Source organism: Embiotoca jacksoni, unplaced genomic scaffold, assembly GCF_022577435.1.
Source record: "Embiotoca jacksoni isolate LCO1_2020_lvr unplaced genomic scaffold, fEmbJac1.0.p SCAF_44, whole genome shotgun sequence".
NCBI lineage: Eukaryota > Metazoa > Chordata > Actinopteri > Embiotocidae > Embiotoca > Embiotoca jacksoni.
Genome location: NW_027185397.1, coordinates 2,182,243 through 2,207,564, shown reverse-complemented (window position 1 = coordinate 2,207,564; position 25,322 = coordinate 2,182,243). Strand labels below are relative to the sequence as shown.

Here is a 25,322-nt window from a genome sequence, read left to right as displayed (position 1 = left end):
CTCATGTAAACATCTGATCACAGGTTTATTTCTTTCTCAGCATTTGACGTGCAACTTTGCCGCCCCGTTGGCTGTCTTCAGTGAAAACAAGGTTTTTATTTGTATTTTTACCTCACTATAAAAAGGTCAAATAAATAAAATATCTACTGGTAAGATGCAACTGCTGCAGCTGCAGAAACAACATTTAGCAGTTCAAGCAAGCTGTAAAAGCTTTCAGCATTTACACCTACATTCCCTTCAGAAAAAGCACACAAAATAATCTATGAAATAAGGGAGAACAGATATGGGAAACGGTTCAAACCTGCTGTGCCCTGTGTTGTATCTGTGTGTACAATCACTAAAGAGGGCCAAAGTCAGTTTATCAGTGAGTAAATAAGTCTGGCAGTCAAATACAGACATGCAAGCACCTTTCGTCCTGCCCTCAGTAATTCATAGGACTGTTTGACGGCCCAGTTCACAAATTTGGTTCCAGTCAGTTCAAAGACACAAAATGAGTTACAGTTTCACATTTCTGTTAGATGAACAACAATGAATAGTGTGAGGGATTGAAAGTTTGAAATTGTAATTACATTACAGTCACTCAACTGGGTAGTTTTTCCCCTAATGACCCGAATCCAATCTGTATTTTGCTCAAATTGAGGTACGTGGTCCATTTTCAGTCAGTCCAGTAATTAGCCCACCAAACAAATCTGCATCTATTACAGGAGTGCAGTTACTTTTTATCATTAAAATCTCTGACAGTTATTAAATAATCAAATTATAACATATACATACAATAAATAGTGAAGAATGCCCAATGGATATATTCAAATGTCTTGTTTATTCTGAAAAATGAAAAATCCAAAGATGATGAGTTTACTGTCATAGAAAGCTGGAAAATCTATCAGTTATCAACATACCAGTTCGTTTTCTCTCTGATTAATTGGTTGATCAGCTAATCATTTCAGCTCAGTATGATGGGGGTCATTAGGGGCCCAACAATAACTATATATATTTTTTTGTTGCTGTTTGGACTTCTGAGAGAGTAAATCCAGCCATGAGTGCAGGTATTTGTGTACAAGTGGATGAATGAGCTTCAGCGAGTGGAACTGCATCAGTGCCTGTTGAATGTGTGTATACAGATACACAAGTAAGCGTGTGAAACACACAATACATTGAGATAAAAGGAAGATAATTGAAATTCATTCACAGAAAGCAAGAGCTTTTACATGCACACATACATACACACAGGCTGCTGGATTGTTCATCCTTTTTTTGCACCTGCACTTTAGATCCTTTGGTTTTGTGTGCATCAACGCCCAGCAGGAGGCATCTGTAAGTGCCCTGCAGTAAACACCACTGGAATCCCACTTCTGCTGCTGGCTTGGGTCATTTCACTATAGATGTATAAGTATGCAGTCAATGATCAAAAGCTGAGGAAACCTGTCTGTATTAAATACTGTTTCTTGAGACAACTGAAGCTTTGTGTTTTGCAAACCTACCAGAAACAACCAGCATTTTAGAGTGGTTGTAGACAGATATTTATATATATATAAAAAAAGAATATTTTTTGTTTGCAAAACCAAATTAACAGGCCAGATTATTGACGAGATTTTTAGAAAAAACATTCATGTTTCGACTCGACTTTGATGAAAAACAAACTCAAACAGATCCCATGTGAAGACACAGTCAGTGCAAACTGCAACAACAACAATAAGGTATTGGGTGTCTCTATCTGACACTCCTGGCTGGCATGAAGACAATACATCATTTTATATTAGCAAAGGGAAACAGATTTATCCTGTTAGGGCAGCCATGAAAGATTACAGTTTTGTTCCTCTGTAAACTGAAGAGGAAAGAGTCGCATTAGGAAATCAACTTGCTGCCACTGACGCCAGATATCTCAGCATGTTCAGTCTGTCCAGACTTCATTTGAATTCAGTAGAATTTAACAACATTTTAAGTGTAAAACAAAGTAGATGAGAGAAAAAAAAGAAGTAAGCTTTACTCTCCAAACAAAGCTGGGTCAAATATCCCTGACTAAAGGTTTAAATGCACTCTCTCTCACTCTTACACACACACACACACACACACACACACACACACACACACACACACACACACACACACACACTGCCTCATCCTGCTGTCTGATTGGCTGTGACATGTGATACAAGGGGGCACAGCAGACACTCCCACAGGCAGGTGAAGGAGTAGAGGATCAGGCTGCAAGGCTGGTTCCCCTTTCAGTTCTCACGGTAGCACCGGTGACAGCTGGGCAGCTCTGTCGGTTACAAAACTGCTGAGCGTTATGCCAGAACAGTGTACGAACCAGCAGACGTCACAGGAGGATGACAGGAAGTATCACAGAGGGACTGCGAAGCCTGAAGAAAGGAATTACCGGTGAGTTTGTGACTGCAAACATTGTGAAAGACAAAACTTTTCTAGATTACAAAGCAATATGCTGCATATACTAGTATTGGTTGTTGTAGAGATAATAGTGGTGCTGAAACAACCACTCAGTTAATGGAATAATTGATTTCCCAGCTTCTCAGATGTAAGAATTTGGGAATAATATAGGTGTTCGCTTAAGGACCCGAACACATCATACTGTCACTTCGTGGTGAAAAAACTTTTCCAAATGATAAAATGTCCACAGACTAATGGTGCACATGGTGAATGTGGAGTTTTTAGGACTTCTGAGGATTTTTAACAGACATTCTGCATTACATAAGTTGCAGTATGTGAAATGTTGCTGTTGTTGTTAATGGACCTTGACCAATATTAGAGATAAAAAGTCAGGATTCTCTACCTCTGCTGCACAGATATTGATTCTTCTTTTTAAAGTGTTTGATTTGGAATGGATCAGGGCCACAGCAGATCCCTCCTGTGTTGCAAAATGAATAAATTATAGTGTCAGAAGTTTTTGAAATTTTTAGGTTTGAGGCCGTACGTGTTGCGTTCACACCAGAAAGTCAAATCAAATGTGACTTTCGCATGTGTGCTGGTTGTTCCTTGACATAGTCTGCCAGAGGGTGAAAATTTAAGTCAGTCATGGCTGAAATACATTTTTGGAGACAATGTTTCCTCGATAAGCAGCAAGTGGTGCTAAAGCTAAGCTAGAAATGTCCTGCAATGTTGTACCAAAGGTTACTTTGACTTGGTAACTTAAATCTTAAATCCTGAAACACAGTCGGTTCCCCTGCTGAGCCATCTGTAAAACTGTTGATATGTCACTTCCAACTACAAACATAGTTGGTTGCATTTGTCTCCATTATGCATTTTTAATTCATGGAGGTGTCTTGGAAGGTGTGTGTTTGTGTTTGTGGGTGTGGAGGGAGGGAAGTAGGGGAAACAGGGAAGAAAACATGTCACATAGAAACACTTGTTTATACTTTGCATTTCTGATTTGTTCCCTTCAATCAGGGTCAGCAGAGTACTTTATGTATAGCCAGCAATACTCACTGCAAAGACTTGTCCTGAAGAAATTTTAACTCATCATTTGATAGTATTCTGATTGGCTGCAGGTGAACCTTCGGCCACACTTACAACCAATCGAACGAGGTGAACATGAATAATACAAATTTGGGGAAATAACAATCTGGGCCGTAAGTAAAGATGGATTTAAAGAAATGTAACAGTTGTTGAATGAAACATCACATACATGTTTAAAATATTATTTAGAAAAGTTCAAAACAATTATGGTAATAATAGTTATTTATAAAAAACCCAGCAGTCTGTACTGATACTGCAAACTTCCTGCTCTCTATGTTCATATTATTCACGTTTAATGCAGTTATTTTGGTGACTCCAGCAGGTCAGTTAACTATTCTTTTTCTTCTTGCATAGTTCAGATGTAGAGAACGGGGTGGAGGAGCATCAGAGGAATGGAAAGACGGTCAGCGAGCCTCAGCAGGCTGCTGATCCGCCGGGCAGGACGAAACCAGTTTTAGTCAGGTAAAGAACAACTGCTTTTGTTTGTTTTTTTATTCAGATATTTGTATTGTTTAGATTGTTATTGTTGTTAGATACTAATAATAATGGATGCAACTTGATGCTAATAAATGATTTTAGACTCTATTAAAGTTTTTTATCGTTGAAAACCACAAGATAAACAACTTTGTTGTTCTATCCTAAGATGAATGTGCTTAAATAGTGTTATATGTGTGATATATTATTATTATCATTAAAACATCAATACAAATATATAATATGTGATCAATATACTGTGTACAGTGGGATCCAATCGTTTGTGCGCACTAATGAAAATACTTTTATTTTGCATTTGTTTTGATTTTGATACGAAATGTTTTATTACAAATCATGCAGTCTTAGAAATGTTAGTGAAAAGTAGAATTTCTGAAAAATGGGCATAATTCTGGAATATCTCGGCATCTGTTGCCTACCTTTGTTTTAATGACAGCAGCACTCGAGCTGCACAGATACAAACCAGTCTGATAAACCATGTTATCCCAGCATGATCTGCAAATGTTCTGAAGAGCTTCATGTACTGCCAGCGAAGCTTGAACTTCTCAGTCTCCCCATTAAAGTTCATTGGGGGTTGAGGTCAGAGAGCCCATGACATTGGTTTTCATTGGTCATTCCTGCAAAAGCCTCGAGGTGTGTTGGGCTCATTATCCTGTCGCAGTAATTAATCCTTCTCCACAAAGATAATAATCACAGGGTGCAAGCAAGTCTCTGCAGAATAGAGCGCTGCTTCTCCGATTTACTGCAGACTCAAAGTCCAGAGTAGAAAAACCCCTCCAGACCTAAATATTCCCGCCACCACGTCTCACTGTGCGTTTGATATACTGCGGTATATTCCTCCTGCTCCTCTCCTTCCATACGTCCTTTTATAACTGCCAGAAATCTCAAATTTGGATTCATCAGTTTACTTTTGTCCAGTCATCAGCTGTGAAATGCTGATATGTCTCCGCCCACCCTGAGTGTGTGTGGCCTTATTTTCCCCTCCTGAGAAGCATCTCTCAGTTGACGAATCTTGATGTGTTGCTCTCCGGGTGGTGTGGTCACTGTTGGCCTTGCCTGGTCGTGCTTTTGGGTAGCGCGGATCTGTTTTCATTGCCATGCGCTTCTGCAGTTATCTTTTTAATACGATAATTAAAATACAGTTTCGACAGCAAATTTTGTAAAAACCTTTCAACTGACAAAGAATAGTTCATTCAATGACTTGAAAATGTTGCCTCTTTATTGTGTCACAAACCTTTCATGACGAGCCCGTCATCTTTGGTTGCGTCAGTGTCCAAAACCTTTGCTTGTGAGTTGAATTGGATGTAATGGGATCTGCGCTGATGGACGAGGGAAGAGTTTCTATTGGTTTGTTTGTTTGTCGCTCCTTCTGTAAACACGCAACGGGACAGCACTGCGTGTTGACCTACATGGAAGTCAAGTGACATTATATCACTCTTTTTTTGATGAAATGTTTTTAAGTGTAGCATCACAAGATGTTCACTATGTAATGGTTTCTATTATTAATTTTTCAAGTTGGAAAGAAGGAGAGAACTTAGACTTAGACAGAATTAAAGACCTTTCCCAATGAACTTAAGTTTTTAACCTTAAATGTCTGTGTGGTTGTGTTTTTTTTAAATGCATGTAATGTGCAAAATAACCGGTCAACAACATGGTTGATCATTTCCACTTTGGATGTCATTGAGCTGCGATGGAGTAATGAATAGAGATAGGAGTCAGAGTCTAGTCACATATTCATAGATACACATGTACTGTACAATGGCAAAGGTGATAAAGTTACATCTAAGCCACTTAAAGACAGTGTTGTTTTTTTCCTTAGGAAACAAAACATGTAAATATGCAATCCTAACCCTTTACAGGGTGGTTTCTTGGCGTTCCTGCTCCGACATGGCCACAGCAGCTGATTGCTGCCATTCAAGTCAATACTTGATATTCCACCGGATGCACCGGCGGCATGTACCAGCAGCGTTAGAGAAGCAGCTTGGCTCAGTGCTAAAGATACGACACTGAGAACGCTGGTTTAATGGAAAGATTAAACTCAAGGAAGTCTGATGATTTCTACAAAGAAGTAAACATGATCAATTTCCCAAATTTTCTTCAGTTTGATTGCCGACATAGAAATAGTGCAGAATCTGAAATATGTCTTCTTCATTTTTCATGTCACAGCTTTCTGAGTTTCTAAATGTTTCTATGAAAATATTACAGATTTTCAATGTGCTCTCAGACTCTGAGAGACCACTGTATATACTATAGGTGTTATATTGATATATTTGAATGAGGCTCACAGACAGACATGCCAGGTGAATTAATACTGTTTATTTAATGCTGTGTTTGTTATGTATTAAGTTAAATCTCTCTCTGTATTGCTTTTTTTGGGGGCTGCAGGTCAAAGACCTTTGACCACTCACTGCTGACTCAGGTCCAGACAGACATTGACTCCAAAGTAGAGAGGAAAAAATCCCACTACAGCCAGGTGAGCTTTCATTAAGTGAAAGTGATTCATACTTTATTGTATCTGTAAACGTTGAATCATGCCAACACTTGTTTTTCAGCTGAGTAATATCAGATATTATTTCTTCTGCATTGTGTTGGCAACATTATTATATCAAATAAAAAATCAGGAGAAAGAGTGTGTGGGCCATTCAGTTCTGAATGGCAGCCATCTTTGTAGTCTGAGAACAAGAAGCTTCCTCCACTTCATGACAATGATTCTACTATGCTGAACCATTGTATGACATCATATTGTAATCTGATGGATGTACACTCTGTAGAGCACTAATGAAAGTCCTATGAGGATTGCAGAGTCAGTGCTGCATCAGCAAAACAGAAACGCTGCTGGCTATTTGGCTTTCCTGCGCGTAATTGCATTGTTGCTCCGCTTTCTCCTAAAAGACAGCCACGATGCATAAATTTCAACACTGACAGTGCATGAATTTTGAGAAACGTGGGAATTAATCAGTACATACAGTGTTCGATAAGAAACGCAAACTTCAGTTAATGTGAGTAGTCGAACTTTATATTTTGCATTTACATTCATGCAGGAAATGAAAACGCAATTAAAAAGGCTCTAACTTAACCAAAACCTTAAATCTATTGATTTAAAATTGTAAAAAATTACATAAGGGACAATCAACAAGTTCCAAGACTGCTCCTGTTGCACGCCATCAGAGCACCGCACCGTGATGAGCGTGATGAGCAGGAGGAAGCTAAAGCCGGCTTTAATAAGAGTTCAAAATCAGCACCTGAGTTACAAACATTTGTGAGAATGAATGAGCAGAAAGCGAACATCAAATTTTGCGTCAAACTCAAATCGGCAACAACACTCAGCTCTAAGTATTAAAAACTTAGCTGCAAGTGATGCATGAGTATCATCCTGCAGTTTATTTGTTTCTCTCGTCTGCCCTCGTTTCCTGTTGCCTTTTTGAGGCCATGCTTCTGTTTTGGTGCCGTCATCAGGTTGGAGTTTGTCAGACGCAATCAAACAAACCACACGGAGACAGAATACAGTATTCTGTGTACTTATATCTTGTATTGCCTATTATGGTTTAATGGTGCCAATCGTAATTGTGCTTCATCTTAAATTCTAATAATTCTTTGTCATGTTTATTATGATGATCGTTAGACTACTCTGGTCATCCTTCAGGCTTGGTGCCCTATGCACAGTACACGATGTGCATTTACAGTCTGTAGCGGCGGCTCTAATTATATATTTGCTTTTAACGTTATTTCTTTGCTCTTTTACTTAACAATGAATTTCAAAGGCTCCATGGATGCAATTATGCAGAATTAAGGCCAAAGAAGTCCTTAAAATGACAAACTAGGCAAAGTCAATTTATGTCTAGTCTTCTTGCATTTCAAAATAAGATACAGTACATAAGTATATAGCTGTAGAGTTATCAAAAACTTTTCTTAGACCTTTAGGATTGGCCTCATTTGAAACAAACAACCATTTCACATTTAAGAATACTAGGATAATAATAGGATAATTGTGAAAAGGCAAGTTGGCAACTTTTCACTTTGATTGTTGATTTGTTTTATTACCTATTTATTGACCATTTAATTTATTAGTTTTCCATTGATATCTTTGACTATTTTGGTTTTGGTTTTAGGAGAAACGTCAGTGTGATTTTATGTATGAAAATGCACAAAAATTACAATTAAAGGAAATTTGAAATCTGATGGCTAAAACCTCATCTGCCAAGTTTCTGCAGCTCCTAGCAAATGCAAAATATTGGCATGGCAGTTTGGCGCATGTGTGCACTTCGCATTTTCTATTGCATATGCAAGCATCACTCAGCATTATGCATCGATATGTGTGTTTTGTTTCAGCTTTCGAAGAGCAACTGCCAGTACCATAAAATATTTAAGGAGATCAGCAAAGAGGAACAGCTCAGACAGAGTAAGTCTTTAATCATCACAACTATCTGCTTCACCGTAAATACTGTATGAGGGATTAGATAATAGTTGAACATTTGATACCTGTGAGCTGTTTGTTCCTCCTGATAATGATTAAATGCTTATAACAGAATTATACAGCTAAATCGATAATTAGTAATATATATATATAATGCTGTCAATTCTGATCTTTATTTAAGAAAGAAAAAGTAGATTTGATAGATCTCTCGTGTTTTTTTTGGGACCCAATGAAGATGTTTGAAGATTCCTCTCAGTAACCTGATGTCATTCACCTGTTTGTCAGGCTATACGTGTGCGCTGCAGAAAGACATGCTCTACCAGGGACGAATGTTTGTCTCCGATCACTGGATCTGCTTCCACTCCAAGGTGTTTGGCAAAGATACCAAGGTACTGACCACAGGGACGCAGTTTATTGTTGCTGCAAAGGAGTGGAAGTTTTCAATTTAAAGGATCTAAAGGAGTAGCTTCACGGAAAACATGAATGTTTTTACTGTGGTGCAGGAAAAAGTTGACAGGGAAACATTTTTTATTGACATGTGCGCGGTAAATTACTTATTTCACACTTAAAAACAATTTAACTGAGAAGAGAGAGGAATTCTATGAGGTGCAATAAGGTCAAGACATTTCTTAATTTTATTTAATTTTATTTTATTTAACTCGTGTGCATTCCTGAGATGCTGTTGCTTTTGTTGAATCAGTCTGGCCAATCTTTTCTGACCTCAGCCATCGAGTTATTTTTGCTAAGCAAAAAATTACTCACTGGATTTAAAACATTTTTACATTTTCCGACCAATCTCTGTTAATCCTGTGTGTGTGAAAATCTCAGCGGTCCCTTAAATCTCTTCTCTCTTCTTACTCATACCTATTACTGGTTTGAACTTCAGTACATCCTCTTGACCATGTTTACACCTAAATGCTTTTCTGCAACATGATTTAATTATTAGATATTTTCTTCAATGAGCAGTTGAGTGGGTGTACTTACTGAAATGAGAGTGAATTGGACTTGTTGTTAAAAAAAAAAAAAGCCCAGTAGAGACATTTACTTCTATGCCACTTGCCCTTTTTGTCTTATTTCATTTTTGTACACATATCTCTGACCTCTGAAGGAAACTATTCTTAAATATCTTAGGTGTGCAATACAAAGTCACATAACACAGTTATGTAGGTCAGATATGCAACACCTCTTAATACATTTACAACTTCTACTGTATATCAGCAACCATAAAAAATGTGTGCACATTGAACTCTAATAACGAATTGTCAATGCTGACTCACTGACCATGCAGCCGCAGCAACGAGGCAGGATGCTGTAAAGGCTGTTAAAATGTTTCTTTCTTATCAACCCTCAGTCCTACTTCCCATCAGAGGGAGCTGTCTTCTCTTTTTGACTGATCCCAGTGTGTGTGTGTGTGTGTGTGTGTGTGTGTGTGTGTGTGTGTGTGTGTGTGTGTGTGTGTGTGTGTGTGTGTTAAAAACAAACAATACCGGCAGGAAGTCAATCAACTTTCGTCCAGAATAAAAGCCTTCAGTTGATCCACAATGCTGCAGCACGAGTACTGATAAAGTTCACCAAGAAAGTTAATATTTCTCACATATTAGCTTTTCTTCATTGGCTCCATGTAAAAATTGAGAGTGGAATTTTAAATTTAAAGTTCCATTGTATCTTAAAAACCTCATAGTAACGTCTTATCGTAACACAACACTTCACTCTCAGAGGACAGGATAACTTGTGATTCCTAGAGTTTCCAAAAGTAGAATGGGAGGCAGAGCCTGAAGCTGTCAGGTTTCTGCCCTTTGCAACCAGCTGCCAGTTTGGTTTTGAAAGGCAGACACAAAATTAGGATTTCCTTTTTTGATAAAGCTAATAGTTGGGCCGGCTCGGGTGACCCTGAACCATCTCTGTAGGACCAGGTTGCTGTGGGACGTCCCATGATACACTCACAACCTTTTCCTCCCCCGGCATCTGTAAGGCACTAAATACGTGTTGTTTTTACATTTCTTATACATTATATGTGTCCGTCTTTTTGGGTATGTTTTGGGTATGTTTTTTTTTTGTATGTTAACACTGTTGTGTTAATGCGATTCAATGACAAGTGCTGCATAACAAAGATAGCGGTACCAAATGGATGAAATCTCGCAAACAAATAGGAAGGAAGTCACAAATGTGACGTTGGTCACAAATGTGTACGAATGAATCCACAAATGTGTAAATGTTTACGCAGTCAATTATCCATATTTTGAAATTGCTTGCCATTTTTTGGTGGACACATTTGTGGTTTAGTAGTTGCAACTATTAAAACCCAATAAAAACGTCCACCTACCTGTCACACTGTTCGACCAGCCCTTCAGTGCCTGAAACATTTCATGTAGTGAGGTTTCAGAGCAGTGTGACCACTATTTCCCAAAGGATGAGTCACTCTGATCGAACGATGAGTAAACTTGTTCCTGCATGATGGAGCTGTTGTGTAAAGTGGTGTTTGTCCCTCCCAGATCGCCATCCCAGTGGTGTCCGTCACTAATATCAAGAAGACCAAAACCGCCATCCTGGTGCCAAATGCTCTGGTGATTGCCACCGTAAATGACAGGGTGAGAGAAAACCCTTCTGACAGGGAACATGACATTATTCAGAAAGAATTCCTTCTTTTTTATTGGATCACACTAAAAGTACCTCTTTGTATTTTGTTGTTGCAGTATGTGTTCGTTTCCTTCCTGTCCAGAGACAACACCTACAAGTTCCTGATGTCGGTGTGTCTTCACCTCGAGGTAAGATGTTCTCCCCCACACACAGCCGTATCTATTTCCTTTGTCACTGTTAGGTAGAAAAGCCGTGGACTGAATTTCTAAAGATGTTTTTACAGATCACGGGATACGATTCTTTAACCTTTTATTATAACAAACCTTGTAAAAACACAAGCAAATGAAGCCTGACATACAATGACGTAGTTAAAATTATAGCTGGTTCTTTTAGTTCATAAAAAAAATGACAGTTTTTTTTTCCTCCTTAATTTTTTTCTCTGCTCTTAGAGTTGTAGATGTGCTTTTGGGTTACAAACTAATATGGTTAATAAATGACATATAACTACATCATTCAGTGAGATATCAGAAGCAATAACTTCTCTATTAAAATGTTAAAATGATCTCTGTCTCTGCTTTCAGGAATACACAGAATAACAACTTACTCTAATTGAAAATATTTACTAACCTACAATCTACTCACAGGATGAATTAAATATCTGATAACATAACGTGGTCAATGTGGACAAGAAATTAACTTTAATGAATTTTAGTAATGGTGGAAGAGAAAATATAATTTACTGTGAAACTGTATGAATAATAAACCGCAATAATATCCACGATTAAGTTTAAAGATAAAGTTGACATTCATCTGTGTTATGAGCACGTTATGTAGATGGTTTTGTTTACTCTGTGATGGTTTCAGTCATTTCTGTGGCCGATTTGATAAAAACCAACAGTAGTGGAGATTTGTTGAAGCTGGGAACTTTTCCACAGAGGACTAACGGCGGTGTCTCCTCCAGGCATTGTTTTGTGATAAAGGGTAAATGTAATGTAATATGGTGCCTGTTTTATCTCCGAGTTTTACAAAGCGCTTCATACTCACACACACCAGGCAACATACAGAGGCGTAAGATGGCAGAGATAGGCCCAAAATATCAGTGCATTCTGGTGCATGGACATCTGGAACAGACATCCACGCACAACCACTCCAGATAATTTGATAGTAGACAACTCAACCTCACCACTGAGAGGCACACAATGAAACTCCCACCCTGTAAACCAGCCTCTGTCCGTGATGCTGATCATTATGCTGTTCATAAGTTTGAAGAAGCTGGTACAGGCCGGAAGTCACAAAATCTTTAAAACAAAGTCTTTAAAGCGGAACTGTAAAAAATAAATAAAATTGCAAATGATCACCAAAATCAAGACACTTCTTCTGATTCATTGTGTTCACTAGTGAACAAAAAAAAGTAAAAATCACACTTTTAGACCCAAAGAGAGTCATTCCGAACATGTTGTGAGAAGAATAAAGGAAAAGAGCGTACAAAAGAGGTAAAGCAGATTTTTGGCAATGTAGAATTCTCCTTCCTTTAATCCCTCGGAGAATAAATTAATTTCTTTGTAAAAGTTAAAGTTTTTAACTCGGAGTTTTTATTCATTCATCTTTCACCAGGAAACATGAAAACCTTAAAACAATATATGAACTAATATGAACTACCGTTGATAGGCAGGTTAATAAAAGAGCACAGAAAACCACACACAAAGAGATGAACCACACACGGGAATATCATATATTGCAGTGCATCATTCAAACCCTACACCATAGTACAAACAGATTGTATTCGTTTGTGTGTTATATGTGTATGTACAGGAGAAGAGTCCCTGCAGCAGCCCCATCCCTTCCTCAGCTGCAAACAGCTGCAGAGATCAGAGGTCGCCGGTACCACCCCGCTTTCCTCTGGTGGGTCAAACACACCAAAATCATGGACACCAACACCAGAACAGAGTGAGGCACAAGTCACAACGTGATGCTTTTGGTACTGTAGATCTGATAGTTTGTGTGACTTTGTTGTGTTACTTAGTACATGTAAAAAAAAAATCGCAATTACCAATGACCAATTAGGGAAGTTAAGTCAAAGATAGAAAGTAATACAGAGGAAGGCCCGTGGTTTCATATTTTTTATTTTTGCTCCACTTCGAGCTTACATAAGAATTATCAATGACTTACACTCATGGGAGCTGTTATTTACTTTATTAACAGGGCGAGTTATTCTAAAATATATACAGAAACCTTCAAAAAAGCTCATACAGAAGCTAGCTGGCAGATGGGTAATAATAGATTCAAAAAAACTAACTGCAAACTATTCACATAGACCATATCATGACATTTTTGTTTATAATCCATGAAGTCTTTATAATTGCAATGATAACTAGTGAAGCAAATTAACCAGCTCTTCAATTCAACAGCTCCTCTGTGAATTCTGCTTTTACGTGAACATTTTCAGTTTTTGTTGACATTGTCAGAAACGTCTTGCTTCTCATTGGTCACCACCTTTTTTTCTCTAAGTGAGGAAATAACGTGTTCACAGTTCTTTTGATCTGGTTGACATTCATTTACACTTTTGAGCTTAATGCTGCCAAAAGTTGGCATCATAGAAGAGAGCCAATAAAAACAAATGTGAATGGTCACAGTTGCCAGATTGACATTTAGGGTGTATTGATTGATTCATAACATCAACTCTTTGATCTGCTACCATTTGCCCTGTTAAAGTTTCTGCATTATTACACGTCAATACAAACTCAATACTTCCTGTGTCCATTTCAAATTGAAAGCCCTGCAGCATTTCAATGGAAGGAAACCCTTCTTAAAAATAAACTGTGAAACGTGCGGGTTGTGACTGAAGTCGGACAATCACTCCTTCGATAAGTCTTTCAGACTGACGTTAAAAATTGCGTATTCATATTGTTAGTAGCTCTCTGCTCCCCTCCACCTTAGTTGGTATTGACAAAAGCGACGTTTAAGCTGCACAGAGCAGATCAGCCAGGCAAGACGTTGGCGCAGGGATGGCCTAGAGCCAAGTCCTGATCACTTCACAACGTACTGCATATAAAGAAAATAAACAGCAGAATTTACCCTTTACTCGTCATTTCTCTGTTGCACAAAGCGTTTTATAACTAATCCTTTTTTTTTAAATCACAGCTGACTTTTAGAATTGTATGTAGAATTTTAGAAGTAGCGCGCAAGCCAAAAAAAGTTTGGGCACCCCTGACACAGAGCATCCGGTCAGTTTTCAAAAGGAAAGCACTCTGTACCGACTCGTATATCATATCCTAAGATTGTACACCCATTTCTGCCAATGTCAACAAAACTCAACATGCATATGCTCGGATAACATTTGATTTCACAGCTGTTCTTGAATCGAACCCAATGTATTTCTGAACACCTGTGTGTGTTGGTAACGCTCTCATGTCGCTCACTTGTCTGACAGAATCACCGTAGGTTAAAATCCTGTGTGACATGATGAAGTGTTCTTAGCTGCGTGTGTGTGTGTTTATTCATTGATTTGAGTTTTTCAAAAATTTATTTTGATCTATCTTATTTTATTGTATTTGTAATGTTTTCTTATTGTCTGCACCTTTTTATTTTTTCCGATCTGTGTTTCTATGCTGCTGTGACAACTAAATGTACCCCGTGTGGAATTAATAAAGTCTCGTCAGTCTATCTATCTATCCAGTTTATATTAATAGGAGCAGTTTAGAGTCGTCACAGAACCGGTGACTTGGTACCTTCGACGTATTCACAGCATCATAGATTCTACCACAGATGCCGTGTAAGCAGTAACCATGCAGCCACAGCTTCAGCCAGAGGCTGTATACGGTTGTGCCTTTGCTTTTCTTATGCATTACAGAGAATGCAAAAATATTGCGAGGTAAAGCAAAACTTAATGTAAGAGAATGCAATGTATGTTAAGAAGCAAGTGGGACTCGACACCCTCCAGATAGTCATGGAAGAAGAGTCAAATTTCTGTCATTTTGTAACCTGTTAACAGCAAACGAATTTGCATGTCTGAATTTCTGCAGAGTGAGTTCAGTCACCTGGATGGAGCAGTGAGACAGAGGAGGCAGGAGATGGAGGAGAGCAGCAGCTCCGACTCCCAGGTCCCAGACTACGAGAAGATAGCAGGTATCTCCGACCGACCAATAAGAAGCAGCATAGCAGTCACATGCTGGAGACGATCATCTGACTGTCAAAGCTTTTAGTCGATTCAGTTCAATTTTATTCATATCGGGCTCGACGTTAGCCATCTCAGGGACCTTTTCATAGTGGAGTCCAGACCGTGCAGTAGTTTTTCCCGCTTGAGCAAGCACTTGTCAAAAGTGGGGAGGAAAAACTCCCTTTTAACAGGAAGAAGCTTCCGACAGAACCAGACTCAGGGGTTAAAGACCGTTTGCCTCGACAATGAACAATAGCAGGTCGGTGGCGCCAATATTGTGAGAAACCTGCGTTCCTGAGAAACAGGCAGCCCTGGAGCCAGAGATACATGACAGAAAGTACAGAGAGAGAAAGGACGAAGAGTGAAAAGCATATTCCATGGGAAAGACACAAAGTTAATGAAATTGAATAGCAGCATGTAAAGATATCAAGAGAGAGAGACCAAGATGATCCCAGACTTTGCTACGCTCCCAAAAGACAAATTCATTCAAACCCTGCCAGGAGAAGACAGCTTTCCAATAGAAGTGGCAGGAGAATCTGTGCACGTCACAAAGTGAGACATATTTCAATGTCAGAGTTTTGTTCGTTCCTTCCTTTTTTTCCTTCTCCTTTATTTCATCACTTTAACTTTTGTATTCATACTTGTAGAAGAATTTGTCTTTGACAACGTGTAATACAAAATGTCATGCTATACAGCAAACTGAATGGAATTGAATTGAATTGAATTGAATTGTATTGAGAGAGGATAGGTGCTCGGTGCACAATAGGCAGTGCCCCAGCAATTGAGACCTATTGCAAATATTAAAAAAAAAAAAAAATGCAACCGCCTAACATTTAAGTGTAGAAACAGCCGTGACCTCGGTTACTTTATATACTACTTTAATTTTCCTTCCATATTATTTTCTTGGTCAGGTTTCTTCCTACTCCTACAATGATTTCCTCCTTCTGTCACACATTCGTGATGCCCCCGGTTAAAAACTTCTCTTTTTAAAAATATATTCAAGGCATTGAACATTATTCATTACTCCTCTGAATCTCTGAACATAAAAGAAGAGAAGAGGGATATAAAATAAGACTTGTCTTTAACAACACGGAGACAATGAAGTTAGTTCATTAGCAGCCCCTTGGACTGTAGTTCCTTCTAAGCCCCATAAAAACTGAGGATCACGTATACTGTAGATGGTAATACCAAGACAATGCCTGTGTGTTTCTCAAGGAAACTTTAGCAGATGAAACACCTGTTTTTAGGCAGCGGGTTGTCCAGTTTAAAAAAATCTGTTCACCTTTTGACCTCAGCAGAGTTCCCCACTCCTCCTTTCCTGGACGTGTTGAAGCACACAGACAGCGCCGCACCTCTTGAACATCCAGACCACCAGCACAAAGTGAAGAACCAGCAGAGCTCGGACAAAAAGCAGCTCGGCACGCACCATGCTGGTAGGAAGATTCTTTAGTCGGGTAGTGTGAAGGTTGTGTGGAGCAAAACTTTGAGGTTTTGTTTAAATCTATCCTCCAACCACATATAGCTGTAATGTCTTGCACTGTTTTTGTCCACCATTAATTCCATATTTCCCGACCTTACAGCCCAGTTAACAAGCTGAATTTGCAGTTCTTTAAATCTGGTGTGTTCCCACTGATGGGTTTATTGTGGTTCTATTGGTCATGCTAACTTTACACCCTCCTCCTGCGTTGCAGGAAAACAAGGAGTTGCACAAAACCGCGTAAATGAGTTTTAAAAGCATCATCTCACTGCAGCTTTCCAAAAAACCTGATTATTACTTGAATCTCTGAAAACATTTGTTTTCAAGTCTCAAACTAAACAAAGGAATTTGCTGCCTGGAACGGACATTTTGTTTCCTGTGTTAGATACTTGCTGGCTTACCCAATCGATCTGCATATTCGTGCAGATGCTGCTTTGTTTACAATAGACAAATTTATGGGAACTATACCAGGTTAAAATAAACCAGATTAATCACTTCTCACTGTTGTTATTTGAATTACCCAGTTTTCATACATTGTACTTTCACAAATCAGTAAAGTTGTGTCTTCCCATCTTTTTAAAATCATGTCATTCCATTATATATTATTATACACACACACATCAACCACATACCAATGGTTGGGGGGCATTGTGTTGTTGCAAAATGAAAAAAATTGAACAAACAGCTAACATGAATGTGAAATATTTTACACATATGAGCCAATAATATCAGGTTACATATTCTGTTACACAGCGATAATGAACCAAACAGATTTGGAGATCTGTGGCATTGCTGTGATTTAAAAATAGTTTTTAATGGTAGTTTTGGATGGTTACTGTTTTTTTTTCCAGTTTGACACAAATTTAAAACTTAATGTAAAATTGCAGTCAATGTAAATAATAGATACAGAAAATCCTACATTAGTCCAAGACTGACCTTTGAATGAAATATTTTTTTTTCCTGTTTCCTGGGCTCAGAGGTGGTGATTGACAGCAGGACCCTGAAACCAGTTTCTCTCAACACGCTGCTGTTTGTCTACCTGTTTCTGTAAGTTCACAACTAATCGTTCATCGCTTTTCTTCTTTTTAAAATTAAGTAATTCACTAATTTATTGGATTCTTCTATGACTTATTTTGGAGTCAGATATTAAGCTGATTCAAACAGTAATTTGGTCTATAAGTTCATCGGCCCCATTTAGTCATCCATTCAATCTTATATTCATTCATTGGTTTTGTATGCTGAGACGTATTTTGTTTTTATCATGACTTTGTGTTTGCGTAAACCATAAATTCAAAACATCACTCATTTATTTATTGAGTAAGAATTGTTCAAATTTAGTCCATGCCGATTCACTATAATTCAGTTTGTTTGTTTTTTTAATGTAACTAACACGCCCTTCTTTCATTAATTTACTTAAATAATTTTCTCGCTTCTCCCACTTAAGATTTTTGCATCATTTCATTCATACTAAAATCGAACCATCTTTTGCTCCTAATTTGCATTGTGTGTGTTTTTCCACAGGGTGTGCATCCTGGTCTTTTCTTCCTGTTACCTGGCATTTAAAATTGTCTCGCTGGAGCAGAGACTGACGACGCTCAGCTCCATTAACGAGTTCACCCACCAGGAGTGAGTTGATAAACTGTCAGAGATGGACCAAAAAATCCTGTAAAATGGAAAAAAGAACTTGAAAAACCTTCTGACTTTGATGTTAGTTGCATGTGTTTGTACTTTTTGAAATATTATGTAGCTGAAAAACACAAACGACAGAATGTGAATGTTCCTACCCCACGGCTTCAGACCATGTCTACACTAATAAAACAACCGTGCAAAAGTACATCGCAAAATAATATGAGAAATGTGCAGAGGTGAGTTTCCCAGAAGCCAAAAATGTTGGATGCACTTGCAGGTTGAGCTAGCGGGCTGAAGGTCCATTCACACACACTTCAATACTTTCACAAAAATCCTACTAGACTCATTTAAAACACAAGAAGTGAGCCACAATACACACTATTGAAAAAGAAAAAGAAAACAAAAACTCCCCAAGGGAAGGTTCCCATGATGCTTTTGTTATTTGTGATATTATACATCATTGGGAGTTCTCATCTGGACCACAGTCACTTAGATACCACTATATATAAATCTGACTGCAAAGTACAAGATTTGGCTCTCTAAATGAATGTTTACTGATACATCTGAATCTTTTTCTGAGAATATGTAATGTATAGTATGTATGTCCTCTATTGTGTGGTTTACCCAGAAACAACTTCCTGAGCAGGACTGATGACGTGAACACGGAACTTTTCTCTGAACTGCTGACCATCAACCTGATGAAGCTGGAGAAGGTCGGTCTGTTTTTCTGTCTGTCTCTTGCAGGTTGAGTGCCAGTTAATTAGTTATAATCTGCATTAAAACACCCCTAAATTCCAGAACTTCTTGTTGTTTCACAGGTGATGTTTTTAAGCATCTACAGGTTTGGAAATTTGGGGATAAAATCAAAAAGTGAGTTAAAAATCCAGAAACTAGTTACTCAACTTTATTCATTGGGTACAACCAAAGAACTGCTGGGTGGTCTGGATCACAGTCACAATGTGTTTTGTTTATGATTATATTTACCTATGATAAAAGTATAAATATAACACTTCATTTCTGATGCTTAATGATCAAAACTGCAAAAAAGTAACCTTTTGTCTCACAAATGTAACTCAAGGAAGTCAACTCTTCCTTGTTAAAAGCTGGGTAAAGTTATTCTCGGGGGGTTTTCTGCCACTAACGGCTCTCATCGGTACACGAAACTACGCAGCATTAAAGCTTCAGGACCGGAACAAGTTTCCTGAGAGTTAAGTGTAACCAGAAGCTTCTTTCCATTAATTAAACATTTATAGTCATCGATCTGTTCATAGAGGAGCGCAGACGTCATCAGTAAGAAGAGCTCATTTCTCATCCATCAGTCTGCACTCTGTTTACGGATTTACATTAACATTTCAGGCTGACATTTGTTTCCTCACAAACAAACTGCTGCAGCTGACAGACACACACTTTTTCTAGACTGAAAACAAAGCACAGCCTCCTGGAAAAACTTAAATAGATTGTCATTGCTTAGTCCACCTCGATCCCGAGTGCATATTGATTCGTGTTAATTGAAAAAATATCCAAGAGTTTAGTGTCCCCAAATATTTGATTACTCACAAGTGACCAGTGCAATAAATTCCAGTAACCATGCTCATTTGATCACCTGACTGACATTAACCTTTAAAGATCATTCTGGTTTATTTCATATTCCATATTAATGTATTTATTGAGGGTCTATTGGTTGTACTAACTTTGCACTCTCCACCTCCATTGTAGAAATTTTGGGAAATGAGTCACACAAAACAGGATGAATTGGGACAAAAATGCAAAAGACTCCCTGTAGCTTTCCAAAAATGTGATTTTTAAATCAATCATTTCAGATGTTTGTCGTGACGGATAAGTGGCCGCTAAGGGCCATTTTGATAACTGAATTAATGATTTCTATCCAGGGGTACTGGACATGTCTGACCTTAATCACCCTGCACATCAATCCGTGCACGCCAGTTTGTTTACATGTGTGACTCCGTGGACACTCAGCTGCTAAACGCAATAGTGTATTACTGTCTGAGGTCATTAGTTTGATTGTGATAACCCTCTGAGCAGACCTATCACTGCAGGAGTCTGGTGGGCGGAGTCGGGCCGTCAATCCCGGACGAGCCCCCAGTTGTCAGAACCCGGCTCCAGGCGAGACAAAACAGGGGAGATCACGCATGAGTTGTGACTAAAATTAGTTTATTGTAACAAAACTTAAAGCGAAATAAACCTAAGTGAAAATTAAACCAAACCAAACTGGGTGGAAGCCAAAGGGGGAGAGAGGAATTGGCTGACTGCCACCACCTTATATAGTGGCGCCAGACCAGGTGAGCTCAATCTACATGAAGGCCCAACTTCACCCACCAGACTCCTGCAGGGATAGGTCTGCTCAGAGGGTTGTCACAGTCACGGTCAGCCATATTTGTTCAAACCACTTCAAACTTACCTTTTCAATAAAGTAAAAAATTTAGAGATAAAATTACTCTTAACAATCCCTAACAATCCCTGTACGATGCCGTCACCTGCTCTGCATGCATGTGCCTCTACTGTACAAGGGTGGATCAATAAATTCCATGACTGCTTCTGTTGCGTGCATTTGATGCACAGCACTGTGACGTGCACTGAGCAGGAGAAAGATATGACGTGAATGAGTACGTGCTACAAATTCAGGCGCATAAAACATTTCCGATGCACCCAGACCACTGCTCTCAGAAGCATGTGTAACTCAGGTGCTGATTTTGATCAAGCGACCTCCCTCCCTCTTTCTCTGTGCACATCACGGTGCTGCAGTACACAGGAACAGTCTCAGAACTTCTTGATCTACTCTTGTATTTGCTGTAATTGTAAAGTCTACTGGGACCATGTACCATACATTGTGATTTTACACATGAAATACATTAAAAAAGATTTAGACCTGCCGAATGATCAGCACTCAATAAGTAAGTGTGTGTGTGCTGGATTTCTTGATTGCTACAACCTCCTTAGCACGAACACATGACATGTCAGTAATAAACTGCAACTTACAACTTACAAGACTTACAACTGCAAGGCTGTTTTTCTAGTCTCTTTTTGATTTTTGTATATTGTCCAGCCAAACACAATTAACAAACTACCCATTTTTTTTGTATGCATGTGTAGAATGTAGTTTGAGTCTGCAGCTGTACATGAACTGGCCCTAACATGATACCTGACCGAGAGAAGCCGGACTTCTCTGGAAATGTTTTATGTATAGGTTACAGTCGTGTCCATACTAAACAACAGAAACACCATTATCACATTTTATATTTATGTTAATTTGGGCAACCTGACATTAAATATTTACACACCATCTGTTCCTCCAGGTGCAGAAGAACCTGCAGAGATTGCTGGAAGAAGCTGCCTGAATGTCCTGGAAACCCATATATCAAGATAAATCTGTATACACTTGCTTTAAGTATACTGTAAATATAGAGTAGTTATAGGGTACTGTAAATAAGGTAGTTACAAACTGAGAATACTGACATGTCCTCTGCCCTACAAAGCTGAAACACAGTAACTACTGTATGTATTTGGTCAACATTTAGTTAAGACCTGCAATTTTTATCTTTGAAAACTTTTATCAATTTTTTTTTTTATCACTTTTATCTAACCTTTAAATATTTTTTAACAGAACTTTTGAATTATTTTACCAACAAGAAAATGGTAAAAACCATACTACAAAGGCTGTTTTGAAGCTACTTCAGGCTCATCTGAGTGCAGTCACAGCTATCATGAACTGTAGTTAATAGTCAATACTACAACATCTCATCTTCAACATCTGGAGTAGCTAACTCTTAATCATAATGCAGAAAAATAATGTAGCCCTGCTAAAAGCCAACTATCCCAGCTGAGATGTTTTTAGATTGTCAAAACATAGATTGCAGTCTCATTTTTACTTTTCAATAATATGAAACTGAAAAGTCAGTAAATTTGGTTTAACAGCTCAGCCTCTCAAATATTAGCTTATAGCTTTCAAATTTGTCTCTAATATTTACTGTTTCTGTAGTTACAGCTGTGTGTCTTTGTAGGGCAGCATGAACGTGAGGATCCACAAAAACTCAATCTGGTTTAAAAGTAAATTAATACCAGGCTAAAAACTACCCTCACTTGTATTGCAGTATCCCTGCAGAGGCCGTCGCTATAGCTCCCTGTGGGTAGGTACAATTAAATGTACAACACTGTACTGTCTCTATTTCTTTACTGTCAAATGTATATGAAAGTGAAAAACTAGATTGTAATATGAGTGTTATATAAGCTATATCTCTGTCTATTCCAATAATCTTTGTTAAGTGTTATAAAAGCGATCATATGCTACGTTATGCCCATATTCATGACCAGTGAAAAATATGCAAATCGATGTTTGATTCTGTGAAACGTCTTCATTTCTTTACATTCAACAAGATAGCAGTCAACTCCTTATTTGTCAGAACATTCTGAAAATAAAATCTAAAAGTATGAAACTAAATATAGTGAATGCACAAAGGCATCAAGTTTACGAAATCTTGTCAGTGTTCCTGACTGACCTTTATTAAGATTTTACGTAATATGTGTGTATTTATCATCTGATTGTAGCATATTTGAAGTTATTTTAATGGAAGACATTTTCATTTGTAAATGTCCCTGTAGTCCGTACTGTCGTTCATCATCGTGTTTTTCTTTAAATGACCGCTGAATGGTGCCAAAAGAAAGATTTCAAATCCTGATTGTGGCTTTAAAACCCCACAATCTTTGTGTTATATTAATTATGTGCATCTATGTGGTTGTAACTGTGTGTGTACACATCATTATACTGATTTTGGTTGTTGACTTTATTTCATTCAATAGACTGTTACAGAGAATAGAATTATTGTTATTCCGTAAATATATATATATATATATATATATATATTTACAGAATAACAGTAATATATATATATAAAAAGTGCAGATCAATTCATGTGATTTTATTGTGGGAAATGAAATTCTATTTTGATATTAAGTTATTTTTGTTGCTGTAATGTTTGTTTGCATTTTTTTTTTCTCTCAGTTATAGTGTCACTTGTCAGATTTGGTTAAATTAACAGTTGTTTTAAAAGGTTTCCAGTTTGGTTCTGTGATGTACAAGCATACATTCAGCTCCCTGTTTCTCCAGTTCATGAAAACCCAAAAATACATTTCTGTGAAGGCAACATAATTGAACTGATGTATACTTTATTTTAACATAATGAGGACATTTTGTTTGTAAATAATTTGGCAAGTCGTAAAATGCTGATGTTTAACAAATCAGTAAAATATTCACTGACGGTAAAAAAATTTAGATAGAATATCTATAGAGTATATCTTTCAGTACAATATTCTCCTCTTGTCACTCCTACATTATTCAACTTTTTAATGGTTATGCTTTGGCACCTAGTTCTTGGTTAGGGTTAAGGAAAGAATGTGTTCTGGTTTAACACAGAAAAACTCATTTATTTTCCAGTTAAATTGTTGGTGAAGAACCTGGGATCAACAGGTGTTTCATCCATATTTATATAAATCAGTCAATTATCTGACATGGTGGTATATAATATGAAAGGGCCTTAAGTGCAAACAAACATACGCATTACATCAGTCTGCAAGTTGTTGAATGATATGAATCACATGGATATTTCCCTTCGTACCAAATCTCATATGACGCTACAATAATTTTAGTTTAACTGCTTATTTTCCTCAAAACTGTTATATTAAGACTGCCTCAGTTATGCTCAGTGCAGTGCTGCTGGGACATTGGGTCTGAACTGGACCTCAGTAAACCTTCATACTTAATTTTGTCCACACAGTCGGTGATCAAAGTGTTTATTTTGCATTATAAAATGCTTTAGATATGCTGTGGTGTAAACAGAAAATCCCTGAAGAAAGTCACTTGCCTGTTGCTGCTTGAGTATTTACATCAAATGTTTAGATCACCTTCTCCATCACCGATAGAAGTTATAGTTTTAATAACAGCCATGTCTGAAATAAAACTTCAGTTTGAGAAATTCACTCCCAAAGTCTCTTCTTGTAATTCTACCCATAGACCCATAATGCACTGGGGTGGAGGGTGGCGGGGGTGGGAGGTGTTTCTAAGGAGACTCTGACAGTCAACAAACATGGCTGAAACTGCAGGAAACTCTGACCAGCATGAGTGAGTAAACTTATTTATTATTACGCTTAAAACAGAGTTGTTAAAGTGAAAACTAGATCACAAATTCATGCAGATGGGATGTAAAAAAAATTGAATAGAGCTCTTTATGACACTGTCGTCATAGTTTTTATCAAGTGGTTGTGAATCTCTTCAACCTGGAAAACCTTTTTAGATCTTCAGAACAAATAGGAAATGTTAACTTTTATAAAATGTAACCAAACCCAGGTTTCAACCAATATCTTTGTCTGTAGGAGTAGGTTGGAAGAGACATAATGAGCTTTGGAGATATGGAGATATGTTTTATCATTATTTTGTTTAACTTAAAATGCTAATGGGAAGGTTAATTACAGTATTCACTGCAGTTTTTAGTAAACTGGTTTCAACCAGTGCTTCAAAGCCCAAATATACAGCATAAATTACATGAACTTAAGTTATCGGGAAAACATTGAAGCTCCAGAAGCTGAAAAGAGTGAGGGTGAGAGAAATAAACACATCGATAACAAAAAAGGTGATATGAGTATGTTTTTTTTTTTATCCTCTGTCTATCAGCCACCTTGTAGATGCACAATAGTGATGATCAAGATTTTTTAAAACCAACATCCACCCCATCCGGTAGGAGAACCAGCCACGCCTGACCCAGAAAAATATGTTATTCAACTACCTGAACATGCCACAAATGCCAACACCTGACCTCATACTGTACAGTGTGTGATGATGACGTCCATACAGAATCATGTTGTCTTGTTTAGCGCACATTTCAAAAAGGACACATTTGTGTAGAAAACAAGGTTTTGCACGAGCAGCGTGAGCAATCTCGCATTATTTTGTTTTCACTATGTTTGCCGAAACAAAAGCATAATATATTGATTGCAAGGCTTATTGTGTCAATCTTGGCCTCATAGTATCTAAAGATTAGCTCCAGAATAAAAAAAAACAAAATGCTCCAAAAGCTTTTTAATGTTGAATGGCA

The 25,322-nt window shown here is 37.8% G+C and overlaps 1 protein-coding gene across 5 annotated transcripts; it reads left to right on the top strand.

Annotated features, from left to right (window-relative positions):
* Positions 1 to 2,269: 2,269 nt before the first annotated feature.
* LOC138210317 (GRAM domain-containing protein 2B) lies at positions 2,270 to 24,204 on the top strand. 5 transcript variants are annotated; one of them, XM_069169392.1, is made up of 14 exons: positions 2,270 to 2,382; positions 3,829 to 3,936; positions 6,352 to 6,439; positions 8,296 to 8,365; positions 8,666 to 8,769; positions 10,873 to 10,968; positions 11,074 to 11,145; positions 12,770 to 12,859; positions 14,980 to 15,082; positions 16,412 to 16,546; positions 17,568 to 17,637; positions 18,112 to 18,216; positions 18,848 to 18,932; positions 21,534 to 24,204. In XM_069169392.1, the coding sequence occupies exons 1-14, from the start codon at positions 2,291 to 2,293 to the stop codon at positions 21,573 to 21,575; spliced, it is 1,260 nt and encodes a 419-aa protein (XP_069025493.1). In that variant the 5' UTR covers positions 2,270 to 2,290; the 3' UTR covers positions 21,576 to 24,204. The 5 variants fall into 5 exon arrangements, with proteins under 5 accessions (XP_069025493.1, XP_069025491.1, XP_069025490.1 ...); XM_069169390.1 differs by having other exon boundaries at positions 16,409 to 16,546; XM_069169389.1 differs by having other exon boundaries at positions 12,770 to 12,904.
* Positions 24,205 to 25,322: the final 1,118 nt, after the last annotated feature.

What these genes read in the sequence shown, in the direction of transcription:
- LOC138210317 (XM_069169388.1), top strand. Translation starts at nt 2,291, where the DNA reads ATGCCAGAACAGTGTACGAACCAGCAGACGTCACAGGAGGATGACAGG. An exon ending in ACGAAACCAGTTTTAGTCAG is followed by an intron (nt 3,937 to 6,351) that starts GTAAAGAACAAC and finishes TGGGGGCTGCAG; the next exon opens with GTCAAAGACCTTTGACCACT. An exon ending in GACACCAACACCAGAACAGA is followed by an intron (nt 12,905 to 14,979) that starts GTGAGGCACAAG and finishes GAATTTCTGCAG; the next exon opens with AGTGAGTTCAGTCACCTGGA.